This window comes from Vigna unguiculata, chromosome 6, assembly GCF_004118075.2.
Source record: "Vigna unguiculata cultivar IT97K-499-35 chromosome 6, ASM411807v1, whole genome shotgun sequence".
Lineage (NCBI taxonomy): Eukaryota > Viridiplantae > Streptophyta > Magnoliopsida > Fabales > Fabaceae > Vigna > Vigna unguiculata.
Window position 1 is genome coordinate 17780096 of NC_040284.1, and position 20798 is coordinate 17800893.

A 20798-nucleotide genomic window follows, 5' to 3' on the forward strand; every position below is an offset into this window, starting at 1 on the left:
AGGTATTAATATTATGAAAGACTTATAAATATATTGAAACAAGCAAACAACAAAATATCATAACTAAATGTTAACTTCACACTATTTCTTTCCCTTGTTTACTTATGAACCAATAATTTTTTTTTATATGCTTGCCATGAACTCAAACAAAACGGAGGGTAACGTGTTATTATTAAACTCATAAATTTTCGATTGGGACAGAGCCAAATAGAGCATCAATAAGGTCACAAATATCACAATTTCCTTTTTTTTTTTCTTTGTAGATATCTCAACACAAGTTATGATAATAATAAGTTGAAGCTGTTTAAGATATAATAGTGACTTGTATCCAACGGATTGATAGTGATTGTTGCGACGTGGTGCGACAAGTTATAACATCTTTCACTATACTTAATTAAATATTATGCTGAATTTCGATTTACTAAATGTTATAATGTGATTTGCAATATTATATAATTAAGTTGAAAGCTTAGTTTCGATTAGTAATAATTGTTTTAAAAATTATCATTATAATTATACAAGTTAAAAAATTTGTTAACATTAGCACAGCATTCAAATATGTAATAGAAGTCTATTATCTACTTCTCGGATTCTCTAAATTTGTCATGACTTTTTTAATATATATATATATATATATATATATATATATATATATATATATATATATATATATATATATATATCCTTCAATGAATAAACCAATTTATACAATTTGATTTGAATTAATTTTACACTAATTCTATTTTTTTTATTAAAAAAATATGTTTTCTTTTCATCTTTTAAATTAAAATATAATAATAAAAAATATGTTATTCAAAATCTGATACATATATTGAATAATAAGTTTATGAGTAATTATATGCCTTCTATTGTTTTTTTTTTCTTCTACTTTGGATTTGCTCCAATGAATTTATGGTTAATTTCACAACAAATTAAATTACATTGATGTTGGATATCACTCAAATTAAATATTTCATATTAGGACTATTAAAGACAGTCTTGTAGGTCAACAAGGTTTTTTAGATGTACTAGATGGTGAAGCCAAACTTGATGTTTCAAATTTCAATGTCATTTTAAGTGATTATTATCATTTTTCATAATTTCCATATCAACTAAAAAGAAAGAAAACATTAGAGTAGCTACTATAAATTTTTTAAAGGATAAACATCTTATGTAAAACATAATGAAAAAAATAGAAATTATTCATTTTTTTTTATATAACTAGGGAGAGAAGTTTGTCAATAGGGAATTGTGTATAAATGTATTTTGAAAGTTAGTTAACAGTTTTTATTTATCTATGTGGTATTCTAAGCATTTTTTTTTTCTTTTCAAATTCGTTATAGTGAGATTGTATTAATTTCATAAAAAATATTATTATTAAAAATGGACCATTTTTAATTATATAATAATTTACGATTCGATCATTATTAATTTTGTTAAATTATAATTAATCTTAAAATTGAAATACTAATGACAGAAAGTAATGTATTAATATATAAAAAAAAGAATGGGAAATAAAACTATGTTTGTATAAGTCCACTTCAATTCAACTTTAACAGATAAGACTTGTTTGAATGGAATATGATTTTTCTCGACATATAGAGTGAGGTTTGGGTTAAAGGTCTTTGGCAAATTTCTTCTCCTAACTCAAATATTTCTTTGACTAGCTTCTACTTGTATTGAAATACAATTTTTTAATATCGCGGAAATTCCATTTCAGAATAAATGAGAGAAAATCAAAGAATTATGTTAGGTAAATACATTTACTTTGTTACAGCATGCATGTAGATTAATACTTTTTAATGTCGGTTTTATCTTTTTACTTATCACCAGTTAAATATAAAGACTAATTTTCTTTGGGGGATTTAAGGGGTAAATAGGTGAGATCTTTCTAAGTTTGAGTTTTATTCTCTATAAAACCTTAGTAAGTTTTTATTTCTTCATTTACTAATAGACTAAAATTTACTAAATTTTTGAGATTTTTTTTTTAAAGAAACTAAAACTTTGAAGGATCAAAACTCACTTTACACAGTATAAGCTAAGGCTTTATTCTTATTTTTTATTCTTATTAGAATTATGAATGAATTATTTTAATAGTTAAATAATAACAATTAAATAAAAAAACCTTGAAGTATTATATTTAACTAAAAATAATGAGCCACGTCATACATCTTTTTACGGCGCCCACCAAATAACGTGAAAATTAATAATTAACTTATTTGTTATACTTAGCATAAGTATCTTTTAAGACAGACAAATTTTGCTTGAGAACAATATAAATTTGACATGTACTTAAAATCCTACAATTTCAAATTCAAATCATAGCTAATAGAATATTAAATGCCTTTTACTATGAAAAAAACATCAAATTAAACACGAGTTAGAGTTAATAGAATGACATCAAATGTTCACTAATCTTATCAAATTAAATATGAACTGTGAAAAAGAAGTACTTCTAATTAAAAAGAATAAAATAATTATTTTCTCAAAATAATATTACATTTTTTAATATGAACTAGTAAAATACGTATATATGTTCACTTTTTTATAATAACAATAATTAATAAAATTATTATTATTAATCTATATATAAAAATTATAATTACAGATAATTTGAAATAGACAAGTATCAAATTATAACAATTTCTTTTATATATAAAATTTTAAAATTTAAAAGTTTGTTTTAATAAGTAGTTGAAATAGCATTAACGATGCCGCGTGGAAATAAAGACAGAGACTGAGTTGTCGGCAAATTTTGTTTTGAAACCGTTTCCTTTGGTTTGGTTTGGTTTTAAAGTTATGATGTGTGAGGCTTAAAATTTGTCCAACTTTATCTGAAAACATGAATAATAAAAGAACAAGACCATACCTTCCAGGGGAAGTCAAATTTTAGTTCTTGAAAAAACCTTTTTTTTTTTCAAATTTTCTGAGATTTTAGATCATCACTTCGCATTTCAATGAACTAATTCCTTTGAAATTAATGTTAACAAAAGCCTCATCATTGATGTTTGCTGTGTTCATATTAGGAATTGATTGCAGCATCAACCTTCTTCATGGATTTTTTTTTTCTTTGCCAATAAATGGTGTGTGTGGGTCTTTCAAGATATTCAATATGTTCCACTTCAATTGGTTATAAATTAATTCATACAAGATAGAAAAAAAAAATTATAATATTATTTTTAATTTAAAATTTCAATATAATAAGGTTATTAGTCGTTTTCTTTCAAACTCGTACTTTTCTCTCTCTCCATGTGTATATATATATAGATAATACTAACATAATCTGTGTATACATTTTTTAAATATGTGTGATATTATATTAATAGGTGATAATATTGTAATATTATTAAGGTAATATATAAACTAAATTATATTTATTAAAAATGAAATGAAATATATCAAAATAGATGAAAGAATAACCATTGATAAATAAAGAAGAAGAAAAGAAGGAAAGATAGTCGATTTTATAAAAAACTGGTAAAAGTAACTGTCAATTTTAAAAAATTTAAAAAATTATTATATTTAAAAAGTAAAATTGGTATTTTAAATTGTGAACATAAAAAAAAGGAGAATCTCCTTTATATATACAAAATAATGATATACTTATTCCAAAAATAATTTTTATTGCATGTTAATTTTTACTTTGTAACAATAAAAATATAAAATTAATTCTTCTAATTATTATCAAAATAAAAATATTAAATTTATAATTTTTTTTTAAATTACAAAATTAAACATCAAATAATTAATAAACTAAGTTATGTTAATTAATAAGAGTAAAATAGTGTGTATACTAAAAGGTGATTATCAAGTAGTTATCAGTTATCGGAGACAATCATCACATTAATAACCAATATATATATATATATATATATATATATATATATATATATATATATATATATATATATATATATATATGAAAACATTCTTTAACGAGAGACATTCCAAAAAAAAAAATTATGAAAAAATTACATTATTTTATAATACATTAATGATCTTTTAAAATTTAACTACAATAATATCATGATTAATTATATTCTGATGACCTATTTATAAACTTAAAATTATAAAAAAGAATGATATTTTGACTATTAAACTTTGACAACGTTTTTTACAATATGAGGTGTCATATTCTAAATGGTTTTTGAATATTGAAAATGAGAAAAAGGAGAAATAAAAAACCACATAAAAGATAACACCTAAGGTTGTAAGAAAAAGTTGTCAAAATTTAGTAGTCAAAAAATTATTTTCCAATTATAAATGATACTAGTTATAATAATTAAATATAAAAATCTAATATTGTATTGTAAGTTTATGAAAATTATTAACTTTTGCAATATTTATTTATGTTTCAAAAAATGTTTTAATAATCTAAAATTAAAGTTTTAATAATAAATTTCAATTCTTTAAAATATTCATTAATTTTATAGATAATTATATACTAAATAATAAAATATAAATTGATATATATATATATATATATATATATATATATATAACTTAAGTATTTTACAAGTATAATAATATTTTACAAAAAAAATCTGTGAATAAAATATTATATTTTATTAATTATTAAAAAAATATAAAAATAAAAGTACCTTATAATTTTGAATTAAAATAATTAAAAAATTAAATATATTCGTACTCAATTAGAAAAAATAAAAAATAAAAATATTCCTTTTCTATAAAATATATTAAACAAATCTTTATTTTGATTTGAATTATATTTTAAGTAAACATTTAAATGTATTTATATTACTTATAATACATGTTTAATAGAAATAAAAATTATGAATTTAAAATTAATGATATAAATATATGCTTTAACATTTAGTATATAATTATCTATAAATTTATATTATAAAAGAACAAATTTATATTATTAAAAATTAACTAAAATATAAATAAATATTATGAAAGTTAATAGTTTTAATAAATTTATAACATTATATAAATTTTTTATATTTAATTATTATAAATAGTATAAATTATAATGTTAATGTTGCAAGTAGTCACATCCAAATATATTTAATTGCAATTATAATTATAATTTGATTATATCCAATTAAATATTAAATATATAAGACTTTTTATATAAATAATTTGGATTAAATATATTTCTAATATTTAAAGTTAGATGTAAAATTAGAATTCATTCATGTTTTAAATTTTGGATACATTTTAGTCTTTAAAATTAAAAAATGAATTGATTCAATCTTTTTAACTAAACAAATTAATTTTTTTTATTTGTTAAATATTGTTCAAAATTGACATTTAACTCGATCAAATAGTATACACAACTTAAATATTAATTCAACCATAAATTTTGTTTAGCACAAAAAAATATAAGTAATTTAGGTTAAGTCCACCAAATGTATTTATTTTGAAAGTTTAAAGATAAACTAAATTAAAGTTTGAGAGAAATAAATTCTAATTTCCTCTCACATTTTAAGAATTACAAATTTACTTAACCCAAATAATTTTATACTGAAATAATTGTCAAAATGGATGTTAATAGAGAGGAAAGAGGAAAAATTTAAATAAGAGATATTATTGATTTTCTAAAAAAGAATCAAACACAACTATTATTTCATTTATCTAACTAATGAATTCAAAATGAGATAAAAGGACTGTATGCATATACACACACTGTGTCTATGAAAATTTAGAAGTTAGTGACTTCAATATTCCTGAGAGACAAAGACAATTTAAATGTGTGGTTCTGCCATCACCAAACACCAATTTATTACAAATCAAAGACATGATATGAACTAGATTGGGTTCACATTCAATATCTGAGACTACACTTCGGTTCAATTTCTGTGACTCAATTCTCCTTTTCACACTCATCAACTTTCTGATTTTTCCATCTTTAAATCTCTGTCTGTTTCCACACACCAATTCTCAGAAGGATCATTCCAACATGGGAAACAGAACTGTGATCACAAATTCTCTTCTCTTTCTCTGTTTCTTCATCTTCTTCAGCTTAGAACACTTGGAGGCACAAAAGGCTCCTGCAGTTTATGTGTTTGGAGACTCACTTGTTGATGTTGGCAACAACAATTACTTGCCTTTATCCATTGAAAAGGCCATTCTTCCTCACTATGGCATTGATTTTCCTACTAAGAAACCCACCGGCAGATTCACCAATGGCAAAAATGCTGCAGATTTAATTGGTGAGTGATTCAAGATTGATTTACTCTGTGATTTGGGTCATCAAATCAAAACTTTATGCGTCGCATAGTATTTGAAGATGAACAATCTTTAACTTACATCATTGAAATCTTTCTATTCTCCTGTTTATTTCTTATAGTTTCTGCATGTTTCTCTTCTGCTGCATGTGTAGTAAGTTAGAAGTCTTATGTTGCTGTGTTACCAACCAAATTTTTACACTCACTTTACATCCATTATTTTACCTTCTTTCTTTATAAATATAAAAGTTTACTTTTTAATAATTATTTTACCTTAAAAATGGGTTGTCAAATAACTATTTATGTGTCAAAAAATCGTTTACTAGAATTAAAAAGTTTCAATTGGATAATATTTTTCTATACAAATAAATATGACTCGTATTTTTTTTATTTTCACCCTCTATTTTCTAATATGACTTAGTGTGGGTCATTGATTAATATATTATTATCTCTTTTTCTGAAAGAATCAATGATTTATACTAAATCACATCAAAAAATAGGAGTCAAAGTATAATTTTTCAATAAATATCTAACATGGACAAGGATCAGAGGGCAACACTTTAACCTATTACTCATTGATTTCTTCATATATTTTCTTTTGTAAGAAAATCATGGATGATGGGATAACTTCCAAAAGTCCTAAAAGGGTCATCAACATGGGAATAAAAAAAGTATATTTTTTTTGTATTGACTTCAGAAAGAAAATTATAGTTTAAACATGGAATGTAGGGAAACCAAAGGCACTTTCTTTATAGCAATGTGGTAAATAAAAGAAAGACATTTTCTTTTTTATTAGGGGCAATGAAAACTTGTATTGGACATAAAAAATAGAAAAAAGTTAATATGATTGTTTTATTTGTTGTTGTTTTTGCATGCATATTGATAATAGTAGCACAAAGTTACAAATTGTGTTTTGCTAATATTGGCATGAAATGAATTGTTGGGTGACAGCTGAAAAATTGGGTCTACCCACTTCACCACCTTATCTCTCCCTTCTCTCAAAAGTTCACAATTCCAACAAAAACATATCTTTTCTGAATGGTGTTAACTTTGCCTCTGGAGGTGCTGGAATATTTAATGCCTCAGATAAAGGTTTTGTAAGTACAATTTTCTCTACTATTACTTTTATTCATCATATTTAGGAGATTATAATATAACAGGAATTACTATACCAAGAAAAAAAAAACAAAAGTAAAAGAGCAAAATGACCCTTAAGAAGCACCTCAAAATAATAAGAAAATCTTCCCCAAATGAGTTATCTCTTATGAGACATTTCTTGCAGATGCAATCAATTCCTTTGCAGAAACAAGTGGACTACTACTCACAAGTGCATGAAACACTTAGACAGCAAATAGAAGCATCTTCTCTTGAGAAACACCTTTCAAAGTCTATTTTCATTGTGGTGATTGGTGGCAACGATGTCTTTGGTTATTTTGACTCAAAGGATCTTCAAAATAAAAACACTCCTCAACAGTATGCAGATTCCATGGCTTCCACATTGAAACTTCAACTACAGGTAAATGACATGGTTGTAAAAAGTAAGCAACAACTTGGTGTGTGATTGAACAGTTGAAAATTCAATTATGAGTCTAAATTTTACATTGAGTAACAACCAAGAAGTTGAACACCTTATAAGGATAAAAACTCATAGACCCATTGTCTTAAAGGTTTTGGATTGAGAATAATGTTAATTATGTGGTTGGACTCGGGTATTATTGGTATTATATCTCTCCAGTGAATCTTCCTCCTCTAAAGACCTAACATTAACTTGTGCTTGCAAACTTCATGAACATTTGTCTAAAACCATGTTGATGGATATTTCAATGTAACTTTAGGTAACCAAAAATGGATCTAAACACATACTTTATTTTGGTTTGGCAGAGATTATACAACAATGGTGCAAAGAAATTTGAGATTGCTGGTGTTGGTCCAATTGGGTGCTGCCCTGCATACAGGCTTAAGAACAAAACAGAATGTGCTTCTGCAGCAAATGATTTGTCAGCCAAATACAATGAAGCTCTTCAATACATGTTAAAGGAATGGAAGTTGGAGAAAAAAGACATAAATTATTCCTATTTTGATACTTATGCTGCCCTCCAAGACCTCATTCACAATCCAACTTCTTATGGTATTAACATATTACCCTTTTTACCTTTACATTATTATTGGTGTAGATATTGGATATTAGGTCACCACCATGCCTCAGACAAATTTTTTCATATACACCTTTTCAAAATGATTCATAACAAGTTCATAATCATTATAAGCGTTTAAAATGAATTAAAAGTCCCGCATCGAATAAAAAAAAAAACTAGTATATAAATAGGAAGACTCGTAGTATCAAATCTTCCATCACAAACTTTACAAAACATGTAATAAAAACTTACATGTCGAAAAGTATGTGATTTGTAGAAAATTACTTAGATTGAGATGAGAAGATGTTCACCAAAGTGTGTATTCCATTTTCAGGATTTGTTAATGTAAAAGGTGCTTGTTGTGGACTTGGTGAGTTGAATGCACAAATTCCATGTCTACCAGTGTCAAGCATTTGTTCCAACAGACAAGACCATGTTTTCTGGGATGCATTCCATCCGACAGAGGCAGCTTCTCGCATATTTGTGGATGAAATATTCAAAGGACCTTCAAAATTCATATCTCCTATTAATATGGAACAGCTATTGGCTATCTGAATTGGAAAATCAGTGATTACCCTTTGTAATCTACCACTTTTTTTCTGGGGTTACTTGTTATGAAACAACAACAGAATAGAGAAAGGAAAAATAGATTATTGTTTAAAGGATTCACACCAATAGCACTAAACCTTTGCTTCTTAATGTTATCAGTTCCAGTAATATCAGAATTCAGTCTTCTTAAATAAAGTCTCAAGTATAATGAAAAAATATTACAAAGGTTATGTACTAAAGATGACCACACCATTGTCATTTAATTATGTGTATTATTGGTTCAGATTCTGAGAAACTTTAACCTGTTTGTTGACATATTACATTCAATAATACTTGTTTTGTTGAGTACAGTGGGGAGTTTATACTCTGTTCTTTCTGTGGTTATTGTGAACTTTCGATATGAAACATGGCAATGCAACACAAAACTAAGTAGTTAGTTTGATTGAATTGATCTTGTGATCCAAGAACATGGATAGAAATTATCGTAAGGGATCACAGAATTGCTGGATGAGAAAGCACGATAGCTAAGAAACAAGGAGGAGTAAAATCTGTAAGTGTAAAAACAGTTTTATGCCAATAAACAAGTTTGTAAGTGAAACCAAACACACTATGAAAATCAGTTTTATAACATATTTTAAATTAATATTATTTCAAGAAAATCGGTTTTGAAAAGTTAATTAAATTAGTTTTGATTCATAAAAACACGTTTACAATAAACTTTTAAAAGTATTAGACAAATTAACAACTACCATTTTCCATACATATCTACATATTTGAACTCATAGAATAGAAGTCTTCAATACAGTTATATAAGGGCCGCGCAAAACGCAGGCCCACACCCACAAATTACGATGTAGGTACTACAATATTGTAGACCTTAGAGCAGGGGCGTTCCAAGTGCAATGAAAGCCGCTGATCTAGGCCATGGACCTTCTTGATCGTCCATTGACCCCATCCAGGTATGTAAGTTTTCACTCACTTACTTTCAATCTTATACTTCATCCTCCAATTTGTTTTCGCTATCATTTTTGATGTGGGACTCTTCTGCATACCATACTTCAAACATCGGAGGTTTTTGTTTGGCATTTGTTTCTTTATAAAAGGCCTGTAAAATTAATTTTCTAACATAGAATTAATATGTGTTTAGTTTCTAAAATCAATTGAAAGATAATAAATTTATGTATTTATTTAGTTTCCAAATTTAATTAAAAGATAAAGATTTATATGTTGAATGAGAACAATTTTTTTTCCGACACTGAACCAACCACATAAATTTAATATATGTGCATTTTCTCAAATTGTGCTTCAAGTAAGTTTGGAAAGCTAACTAGTGCAAAATCTATTTTGCATTGAGCTTTCAAAAGTAACTCTCAATTTACCACATTTCAACAGTTTCACCCTTTGTTTTAAATAAGGGAGGGCAGGTTATTTATATTTCATTTGATTGGTCAGGGACTAATTGAAAATTAAGTTGTGGTAATTCTAGAGATTTTCCGAGAAAAAAAGAGATATCTTCAACGTTAATCGTACCATGTGAAAGTAGTGATGCAACTTTATATAGTCATTCAATTTGAATGTTACACGAAGAACATGAATCAGATGAAGAAACAAGAAGACCTAAAATGTAGATCATAATATGAATGACAGATTTGGATTTCCACTGGTGTATTTCATTGTGATATATATATATATATATATATATATATATATATATATATATATATATATATATATATATATATATATATATATATATAGATCCATTCTTAAGCAAAGCTACCCTATGATTTTTCCAGTTCTGGAAACCATTTCTATAATCAATTTATCATTCATTAAATTAAATACAAAACCGAATCTAAAACTATTGGAACTTTATCATTACCAAACTAAATGATTAAATTCCATATTCAATTAAACTTTGCATAGATTTAGTATACGGAGATTGTTAAACTTACAAACAGAAACTAGAACCAAAGTAGTAAAAAGAAAACAGGAAGGTTGTTGAACTTATAAACAAAAACTAGAACCAGGTAGAAAACAGAAAACATTGATTAGTGAACTTATAAACAAAAGATTGTTAAACTTATAAACAAAAACTAACCAAGTAGAAAACAGAATACATTGATTAGTAAACTTATAAAAAAAATGTTAATTAATAAACAAAAACTAGAACCAAGTAGAAAACAGAAAACAATGTTTATTAATAAACAAAAACTAAAACCAAGTAGAAAACAGACAGCATTAGTTAGTTAACATAGATAAATATTGAATTAGGAATAGGAGAGGGCTGCGCGGACGCAAACCCCCACTACCACAAATTATGATGTAGGTTCTGTCCATAGGACAGACCTTAGAGTAATGCCCCTCCCATGTGCAATGGAGGTCAGTACCCTAGGCCATAGACCTTATTGATCGTCTATTGACCCCACCCAGGTAAGTGAATATTAACGTTGCCAAAGCTTAAATTTTATAGCTCGTCCAATCCCTTACATTACCTGAATTTTTCAGTGTGGGACTAATCTACTTCTAATGATCATGCACAGGTATGTGATGTTCTAAGAGCATTTATCTCCCACAAATCGATGGCATGGGATGTACTCTTACGTTTCATCTTCAATCATTCAGTAGACATGTTTCTGTGTCTTCTTGGTTAAACAATTTACACACCCATTGATGTTGTTCTTTCGATTCTGCATATCCTCTTGTGACCATTGATGAAAGCCACACACAGATAAAGAAACATTCTGTAAGACTTCAGTATTTAATCATCTAGACCAAACTACAATGAGAAAATCTTAGAACATTTTGACATTCATCGAGAATGATTCAATTTCCACATTACTCTTATCTTAAATTAAGTATTTTTTGTAAGATTTTATTTTATTATTTAATTATAAACTGTTATATTTATACATATGAAAAATTTGTTGGTTTTTATAATAATTGTTTAAGTTATATAGTATATATAATATTTATGAAAATATATAAATATTAAACTCTTACTATATTCCACAGTGCAGATGAAGTAAGAATGAAACTACTGAAGTGAACAAAACCTGTGTTTGGAGAACTACCTTGGAACCATGCTGGCGGCGATTCGGAGAATGACGACAGTGGCCGGAGAAACTGCGCGCATAACCAGATTCTCTCTTCATGCCCCAAAACACGTTAGTTACTTTTTCTCTCTATTGTCTTCATACCCACCCTTCTATTGGTATTTTTCCTTAACTATATTTAATCGTTTAGGTTGCAATAGATTGGGTTAATATCTTTTGAGCATGCGTCAATTGATGAAAATTTTCAGATTTATTGCAAGGTTGAAATTTGTAAATAGAATTGATGGAACTGTTATGTCTTCCATAAGTAATAATGATCACGGTTTCTTGTTTTAAAATTTTTGTTTTTGTTTCAGGTAGAGGTGGAATTTGGCGATGGTAGAATGTTCAAGTTATCAGCTGAATTTCTCAGAATAAATAGTCCCGCAGTTGATGGGAAGATTAGGTCAATTGGAGGTGAAAAGGTACTACTCGTAGCAGAGGTTTTGGGAGCTTCTCAGCATTTAATGGTTGAATTAGGATGTGTTTGGAAAAGTTTCTTTGCATATATATTTGGGCTTATAATGAGAAGCACTTGTTTTAAGTGGTTGAGGCAGCAGATTGTGAAAGTAGCTCATGATTTGTCTCTACGCTGTTTTCAGATTATTTCAGTTAACTCCACAGGATAGCTTATGAAAACAGCTACAATTTATAGGAAATCAGTTTAATCCTATTTCCTTCTTTATTATTAAAACCACTTATGCATGTGAGTTAGTTCTACAATCGTTAGATGAAAGAACTTCTACAAAGTTGAAGCCGTGAGTTAGTTCATTTTCCTTCTTATCCAAACAGGGTCTTATTCTATAAGAGCACTTAATCAAGCTATTTACCCAAATGCGCCCAATAACAATGTCCTTTCTAATATAATCGATTTTGAGATTTTGAATTGAATTCTATTGGTTCCTTTCTAGTTATGCTTCCTTTGATGAACTTGAACCAGGTGATATCTGGGAGACGCCATGTAGGAATCATGTCTGCAGAACCAGTGGGAAACTATGGGGTGAGGTAACACAACAAGCTTTGGCATTGGTTCTAAATTTCAGAGTCCTTGTTTTATTGTCCGTCTGAACTAGACTGCAATGCATGATTGTTGAATTTGGCTGGTTCAGGTTCAATTTTGATGACTTGCATAAGACTGGTATTTATTCCTGGGACTATTTTTATCATCTGGGGAGCAACAAGTTTACCCTTATGAGAAATTACATTAAAACTTTGAAGAAGCATGGACTTAGTAGGGATCCAAGAGGAAGGAAATGATGCAGACTTTAGTTTAACCACCCAAATATAGCTTGAGATTTGGTGGCAGTTGTCAAATATCAGCATGGCACTCTGATAGCTTCATTTGTTGAAGGGTTTGAGTTCAATGAATGGTGAATTATGGATATCAATACTATTGGAGAAGAGAGGGGAATAAAGGAAGGTTTTCCATCCTTTCCGGTTCTTGTTTTTTTGTGAGGAAAGGATAATCTGCGAAGGCAGTTCTGTATTTTCTAGAGAGCTCTTGATTCCATTTTAGATCTTGTTGTATTTTAATTACTGTACCTTGCTTCTTTATTCTTCTTCTTTACTCATATTCATCTATTAAAATCTGTAATCTTTAAAATTCTTTTGACTTACCTGCAAAGTGATCTGAAAAATATTATGGACTTTAATGGAAAAACCCATTTTTTCCTGGTGTTTGGTGATTATGCCAAAACCCTTATAATGCTCATCTTTCCGCTGTGAAAACTTATATTATAAAAACTTTACAAGGCACAATGAACATGATTGGGAGTAGAAAAGGTATCAGTTTTTTTTATTCTCTATCAAGAAGCCAACAGAAAAAGGTAAATATTTCTTCAAAATAAGCTATTTTAACGGTACTGAATATAATTAGCTTTAAAATAAGTCTTCTGTTATATATTTGAATAATTTGATCCCTTAAGATGATAATTAGTTTACTTTATAAGACCAAATTGGTGCAACCAATCTTTGAAAATCCGGGAATGATACCTTGTATATCTTTCGAGGATTAAATTAGAACTTTACTTGTATCTTTATACTTCACTTTTGCTTTATCTCTCTCTTTATAAGTGTTTCAAATATTTATAAGATTAGAAAAATAAAAATAGCTTTCCCATAATAAATTAGAATGGACAATTTGAACACTAATTATTCACATCTTATACCTACAAAACTCTCGAGGTGTAAATATAGCTTATTTTACACCTAAACAGAGAGAGTGAGAAATATTAATCTTTTTGGGTTGGAAGAAGGAAGGATTTGTCTTTGGCTAAAGCTTCCTGTACTCCATAAAGCTTTACTTTATACTCTATCAAAAGCTTCTGAAAAATGTTTTTCCTAAAACAAGAGGGGATTAGTTTCTAGAAAAAAAAAAAATTGTTTACTGTATTCCGAAAAATAAATTCTGAAATGATAAGAGAAGTGAAAGAGTAGTGTTAGAAGAAAATGAGGATGCAGAGGTAATTTCTTTACCTTTGTTCCCCTTCTTTTCTTGTGGTCCAGATGACAAAAGTGGGCCACAATAGGAATTCGCGATAATTTGCTACAAGCTGAATTAGATTTAAGCTAGATAAGGACAAAGAAATTGGAATATGGAATATGTTTTCAAATCCCCATCCAAATATGTAAATAGGATAGCAGCTGCAGAATTGTGTAGAGAACTCCAGATCTCACCAGAACCAAAGTCACAATCACAAAAGATCAGATTTTTTATCATCTGGGTCCAGAAATGTCCAATGCATCCTATAAATTTAAATGCAAACATCAGTTTCTCAATGTCCTTTGTCTTACCATTAGCATTGACATCCCCTTAGCATCTTTGCCTAAAAGAAAAATGGCCTCAACTGTAGTACCAAATATGAGTTTCTATGCCCACACTTCACCTACTAGAATAAACAAATTCTCCAGTGTCAAATTGCTACCATTGTCAAGCACAGGGAATAGAACTTTCTGCAATAATGTAAAGGCTAAGGCAGGAGGTGAAGCAAGTTTGCAGAAGTTAAAGCAGCAGCAGCAGCAGCAATTGCAGCCAAAGATGAGGGTGCCACAAGCTTCACCTAAAGGTAATTAAACAGTAATAATTCATAATTTCTTTTTATTCCTTCACTAGACATTGAAGATAGTGATTTTGACAAATGACAAATGATTACTCTTTATGCAGTGCTGTTGAACCAATTTCCAGTAGCAAGGACTGTGCAGCAAATGATGGACACAATGGAGAGGATGGTGGAGAATCCCTTAGTTTATGATAGCACTTCACCTTGGATAGTTGCAGGAGACGATGAATACAGTAAGGGAAAGATTCCTTGGGCAATAAAGGAAGGCCAGAAAGATTACAGAATGAGATTCAACATGCCAGGAATGAACAAGGATGACGTCAAGATATGGGTAGAGGAGAACATGCTGGTGGTGAAGGCCGAGAAGACACTTAGAGAGCACCATGAAGCTCAAGCAAACAGTAATGAAGAAATAAGTACAAAATATGAAGAAGATTGGCCTGCCAATAGCTATGGTAGATATAACCATAGAATAGCCCTCCCAGAAAACATTGAGTTTGATAAGATTAAGGCACAGGTCAAAGATGGAATTCTTCATGTAACAATTCCCAAAGCCAACACCTCCGCAAAAGTAATTAACATAGATGTACAATAACTCTAAGCTAAAAATTAAGTTTGTGTTCACCACTACATAGTTTATGTCATCTAATTTCTGACATGAAGGATAAAATGAAACCTTATTTTTATTTCCTCAGCACAACGATACTGACAGAATTTCAGAAGGAATTTCTCCGAAAAAAAAAAGCCATATAAAGTAAATCACTGTAGATGATAAATAAAGGTTTACACATTAAATTCCAATCAAGTCAGAAAACAAAATAAGAATACATTCTGGGTTCATGTTATTCCTTTCGTTAGTGTTGTCACGCACAATCAAATGCAAGAAGCCATGCAAGGCAGACTGAGCCATGCAGGCCCATTTTGTGTTCAGAAAGTTTACAAGAATCTGGCTTACAGATTAGCAAAACACATAGAGGTCATTCGAAGTTAGTAATCTCTTTCTGCCGGAAATAGCAGATTGGTGTAAACTGGATTTCAAGAGCAGTTCATACTTTATCCATCAGTTACACTTTTGCTCTCTGAAAATGTAGGTGGGAATCAAGTGCACTTCACACTGCATCCATTAGTGACTCCTTCACTTTCTGAAAATGTTGATTGATAACTTCTTTGTGGAAAGAACAATCAATTAGGATGGCTTTTTCTTTCTGCCGGTTTGTGAGATGCGCTTCAGCACTTGGGTTTCCTTTTTCATTCCTCTGTAATACAAAGGACCAACATTAATTGGAGCCCTTAAAATTTAGTAAAATTAAGGTTGAGTGAGAAGCTTTGAAGTAAATACCTCTGATATAAGTAAATGTAGAGATAGTATAGTAGCAGCAGTATCACAAGCAAAATAGACAGAAAGATGTAGAACACATTTGTCTTCTTCTGCACATGTCAAGAAATTAGTTAACGAAAATTGAGTATCAGTATATCACTCATACAAGAAATTGTATATAGTTGGACAGGTATCATAGGCATACAAAAAGTAAGAAATGATTTGAAGAAAATAAGACCAATTATAGATTTCAGAATTACCCTGCGCCCTCTTGAGAAAGGTTGACTACTTCCAATGCAGCTGTGTGCCTCACAGAATTGGTGCAAGAACAATTCTGTCAAAGTGTTCACATGAGAAAGCAGTTTCACAAACCACCATAAATGCACAATATTTTGCAAGAATGAAGAAATATTGTAATACCATGAAGTCGGCTTGCCACAGGACCCTCATTAATTGGAAAACAACTGTTGGCTAAGCTCTATGAAAAAAGGTACATTAGAAACACACAAAAAATAGTTACATTTTATTATTGTAAAACAAGGGATAGACCAAAGCACACCTCACATAGATGTTTATTCCTAGAAGCAGCGGCAGGATTGCACTTTGATTTTTTTGAACCAGAATTCAATTCATGGTCACAGTGCAGTGCACCACATACATCTGCTAAGCAGTGGCTTTCATTCTGGATTCAACACAGCTATCTCATTTCAGTAATTAATGCAACTGCATCACAGATTGAGCAGAGAAGGCTACCAAAATTCTCATCTTTTGGGTTACTATTACAAAATTTTCAAAGCTAAACATAGTAACATATTACTGAAATATGAAAGTTCTCTGAAATATCATTTACTTTTGACGAGGAATGATCATACAAATCAATCCAACAAGTATTTACTTCCTAAATGATAAAACTAGATCAGATTTGTGAATAAAAATATGAATCTTTATCGATGAAACCTACTTTGCAATCCCTTCCCAGATGTGGGTAGATTACCGATAATTGAAACTACACAGAGAAAATAGTAAATTCCCTGGATATTTGAGAGAGATCCAAGACTCTCCATACATCAACTAATTCCTTCTCTCAATCCCTCTTCATATTTATAGGCAAACATGCTTTATGACTATAATTATCCCAGTCACAAATATAATTGACAAATGACCAACTAATTACTAATGGGGGTACCTAACACTACATATTTTGTTGTGTTTCTAGGTCAAGAGGGGATAACTCTCTAAACATAGAGAGAGCTTAAAGAAACTCAGTATTTTACTTTGTCCTGGACATGAATTGAGTCCATTCTTATATGTTAGGCTCGGCTTAAAATTTAGACAAGGCCGAAACAAGCATGATGTACAGCTTGATCAACACAGGGCAACGGTAAGCAGTACTGGAGTTCAGTTTGGCCCTATTACAACTCCACGTTCCTCATGAGATGACCATAATAATGTCACAAAATACAATATTCATTAACTAAATAATGACTGAAGGCATTTTGATTATTCATTCCAACCCAATTTGTACCTTATCAGAGATATTTTAGACAGTTTTCCATTAACAGAAGAATAAAAGATAGTATTGAAGAAGAATTATCTACCAAATTAAGCAAATTGGAGTGCCTGTTGTCAAAATGATGATCAAGATGTTTCTCTTCATAAAAACTTTTCTTACAGTACCCACATTGCCATTCATTTATATCTATATGAAACTTGTGCTGCTCCTGATCTCTGTATATGTCATTGTCAGGGTGAAACCTACACCGTTTTGGGATATGATATTTTTCTTTCTCCACAAAGGGCATCAAATACTGCAGAAAAAATCATATATCAGGAGAATGTACCCTAATATCAACGGGAGTTATTTGTTTGGCTATATTCTAATACCTCTTGAATGATCTTCCAAGCTGTTCTACTTCTTTCTCTAGAGCAATGTATTTGATGATCACCATCCACCTGATTCAAAATTCTGAACAGCTACATCATATATTAGCCACACCAATTCCTGAATCTTGGATCAAGATGCAAGAAAGGCACAGAGATAGACCAAAAGAAAGTAAAAGAAGGAAACAAATAAAACAAATTATACTAATTCTTGACGTCGAACAAACGACAAAAGTTTATCAACTACGAATCATACACCATTTTAGTTATTTAATTCCTTGCCCTTATCAATAACCGGATAACCACGAAGTGAGGCAGTTAATTCCAAAATGAAAGCTAAAAATTGTGTTCTTCTGGTTCAAAATACTCAAAGTTTAAAGCTCACTCACCTTTCAGCACTTGAATCTGCATAACCCTGTACAAAGAAACAATTGAATATTTATTTTTATACCGTTATGAAATTAGAAAAAATAACTGCACGAGTTTTGGAAATTGGAACTAAAATAAACAAAACAAAACCAGGACCTAACTTAGCTGCTGAAGATGATTGCAAAAAACGGCTCACAATACTAATTTAAAAAGTTCCTACTTCTACGGTGATTCACACGAAAAATATGCCGATCAATTTTAACAGCCAAAAGAAAGGTAGCTAGAAAATAAGAACAAAAACACAGCATGAACAGAAACTGGACTAATTCCTTACACATCACAACACAACTCCCTTCTATAGCAATCCAAATTCAAGCGATCCCAAATAGTCCACGGCAACAAAATGAAACTTTCAGCAAAAAGAGGAGGTAACCACGTTATGAAAGTAAGAAACACAGCATGCAATGCTCAATTCCCATTCCTCAAGTAGAAAAAGTAGAAAAATCATACAAGAACCTATTGATTTGTGCAGAGAAAGAACCAAGGATCCTCAATCGCTTGGATCTCCATTCTGAGTCAAGAATAATCGAAATTCACGCAAAACCAAACAGCCAATGATTAAATTCAGCAAAATCCCTCCCAGAAGGAAAATGGGTATTTGCAAAAATTCGAAAAAACTAACAAAAGCACATAAAAGGATCATTTTTGTTTTATAACTACATGATTAGTGTATGAAGTAGGTGAGATTGAAGATATATACCCTTGTGAACTGCAGGGAAAAACAGAGGCCACAAAGAATGTAGAGAAGAAACAATGGATGATGCGAAACCCACATCTTTTTGGTTCTTCCCTTGGTTTCTTGCTTTGTTCCGAACAGAAAAAAAGGTTGAGACTTGCACCAAAAATGTTTTGGTGCAATCTCCGTTGGGTACCAGAAACCCCTTGGGCAGCCACGACGCTTTATCCTATCAGATTCTGCCGCGTGGCCAACCACGGGAATTGGCACGCCGTTTCTTTGACTTCTGCCGTCTAACCTTGGTGGACCTGTAATGTTTTTCTTTGCAAGGTGATTTTAGGTGGATAAAACACCATTATCTTGGCTAATAATAACCCACTTACGGTTACAATATATTTTTGGTTAACTCCAAAAATAACTATGACAATTAAAAACAAATCATATGTTTATAAATATATATAATCTTAAATAAATTTAATTTATATCAAATACTAGTTTATATTATTTATTTCAAAATTATTAGTCTAAATATCTCAATTCTATAAATACAAAATATGGTATAAGTATCTTTTAAAAAAATTAATATGAAGTATGACTCACAGTTAATTTCACTTTCAAAATTTTATTCTCACATAGATCAACTTCATATATACAGAAACATTTCCAACAATATATAAATTAATATAATCTATCATCATAAAATAGAGCAAGTTTGTTAGTTAAAGCATAGCTTTTAAATTGTAAATTAGTCACTTGCTATTCGATTGAGATTTCTTAGGTGAATTCTCATTCAGTAGAAAATTATGCACAACCGACGACGAAAACAACCTATTTTTCACAACCTCAAATAGTCTAAAGGTTAAAAATTTAACATTTTCAAAAGTTTCGTAACATTGTCAAAAATATGTGAATCAATACGAGTCATATGAGTTTGGCGTAATTCTATGAATCTTGTAGAAAAATTCAATGATGACGTTTTTTAGTGTATGCATTAATATAAGGAGTGAGTATTTGAGGTTTATTCAAATATTCTAATACACATTAAAGACTCTTGTACACTGATATGAATTATGTGTTGAGAGGTGCAGAAATTCATGTCATTAAGAACAATGGTTAAAAGGAATAAATTTGTGTTTATCAACTCAGGTAGAACAACTCATGTCGAGCAATATTCTTTTTATTACCACAATTGTAAAAATCACCAAGAATTATACATTAATGTCTAGACTCAGATAACTGAGTCTAAAAAGTCAGTAATTGTATGTTTGATATTTTTTATGAATGTTTGGAATGTGCTATTTTACGATGTAATCAGTTTAACGGTTATATGATTATTTATTTTATAAATTACCTTACACTCTCTTGTGCTTATGTTTCCTGTGTTGATCGTTCTTCTTTTATAATGATCACCTTTACCGGTGTGAGCAGATGAGAAAATATATGTGGGGTTGTTTCGGAAGAA

At 29.5% G+C, this 20798-nt stretch overlaps 4 protein-coding genes and 2 non-coding genes across 6 annotated transcripts; 3 read left to right on the forward strand and 3 right to left on the reverse strand.

The window, feature by feature from the left end:
• The first annotated feature begins 5630 nt into the window (after window positions 1-5630).
• LOC114187381 (GDSL esterase/lipase At5g55050-like) lies at window positions 5631-9117 on the forward strand. The gene is made up of 5 exons (XM_028075626.1): window positions 5631-6179; window positions 7146-7291; window positions 7477-7710; window positions 8076-8322; window positions 8664-9117. Exons 1-5 carry the CDS (start codon window positions 5927-5929, stop codon window positions 8882-8884), a joined length of 1101 nt encoding a protein of 366 aa, XP_027931427.1. The 5' UTR covers window positions 5631-5926; the 3' UTR covers window positions 8885-9117.
• Window positions 9118-9687: 570 nt separating this feature from the next.
• On the reverse strand, window positions 9688-9845 carry LOC114189364. Its single transcript, XR_003605667.1, has one exon. It is a non-coding gene; the product is annotated as a U1 spliceosomal RNA (small nuclear RNA).
• Window positions 9846-11158: 1313 nt separating this feature from the next.
• LOC114189357 lies at window positions 11159-11319 on the reverse strand. Its single transcript, XR_003605660.1, has one exon. It is a non-coding gene; the product is annotated as a U1 spliceosomal RNA (small nuclear RNA).
• A 560-nt stretch (window positions 11320-11879) lies between these two features.
• LOC114188733 lies at window positions 11880-13633 on the forward strand. The gene is made up of 4 exons (XM_028077362.1): window positions 11880-12045; window positions 12291-12398; window positions 12914-12978; window positions 13083-13633. The coding sequence occupies exons 1-4, from the start codon at window positions 11962-11964 to the stop codon at window positions 13228-13230; spliced, it is 405 nt and encodes a 134-aa protein (XP_027933163.1). The 5' UTR covers window positions 11880-11961; the 3' UTR covers window positions 13231-13633.
• Window positions 13634-14704: 1071 nt separating this feature from the next.
• LOC114188041 (small heat shock protein, chloroplastic-like) lies at window positions 14705-15721 on the forward strand. The gene is made up of 2 exons (XM_028076527.1): window positions 14705-15038; window positions 15137-15721. The coding sequence occupies exons 1-2, from the start codon at window positions 14705-14707 to the stop codon at window positions 15625-15627; spliced, it is 825 nt and encodes a 274-aa protein (XP_027932328.1). The 3' UTR covers window positions 15628-15721.
• A 61-nt stretch (window positions 15722-15782) lies between these two features.
• On the reverse strand, window positions 15783-19657 carry LOC114188042. Its single transcript, XM_028076528.1, has 9 exons — window positions 19361-19657; window positions 18621-18646; window positions 18235-18316; window positions 17949-18158; window positions 16910-17032; window positions 16771-16828; window positions 16611-16684; window positions 16372-16460; window positions 15783-16288 (listed from the first exon to the last, which is right to left on the reverse strand). The coding sequence occupies exons 1-9, from the start codon at window positions 19433-19435 to the stop codon at window positions 16219-16221; spliced, it is 807 nt and encodes a 268-aa protein (XP_027932329.1). The 5' UTR covers window positions 19436-19657; the 3' UTR covers window positions 15783-16218.
• Between the last annotated feature and the right edge of the window lie 1141 nt (window positions 19658-20798).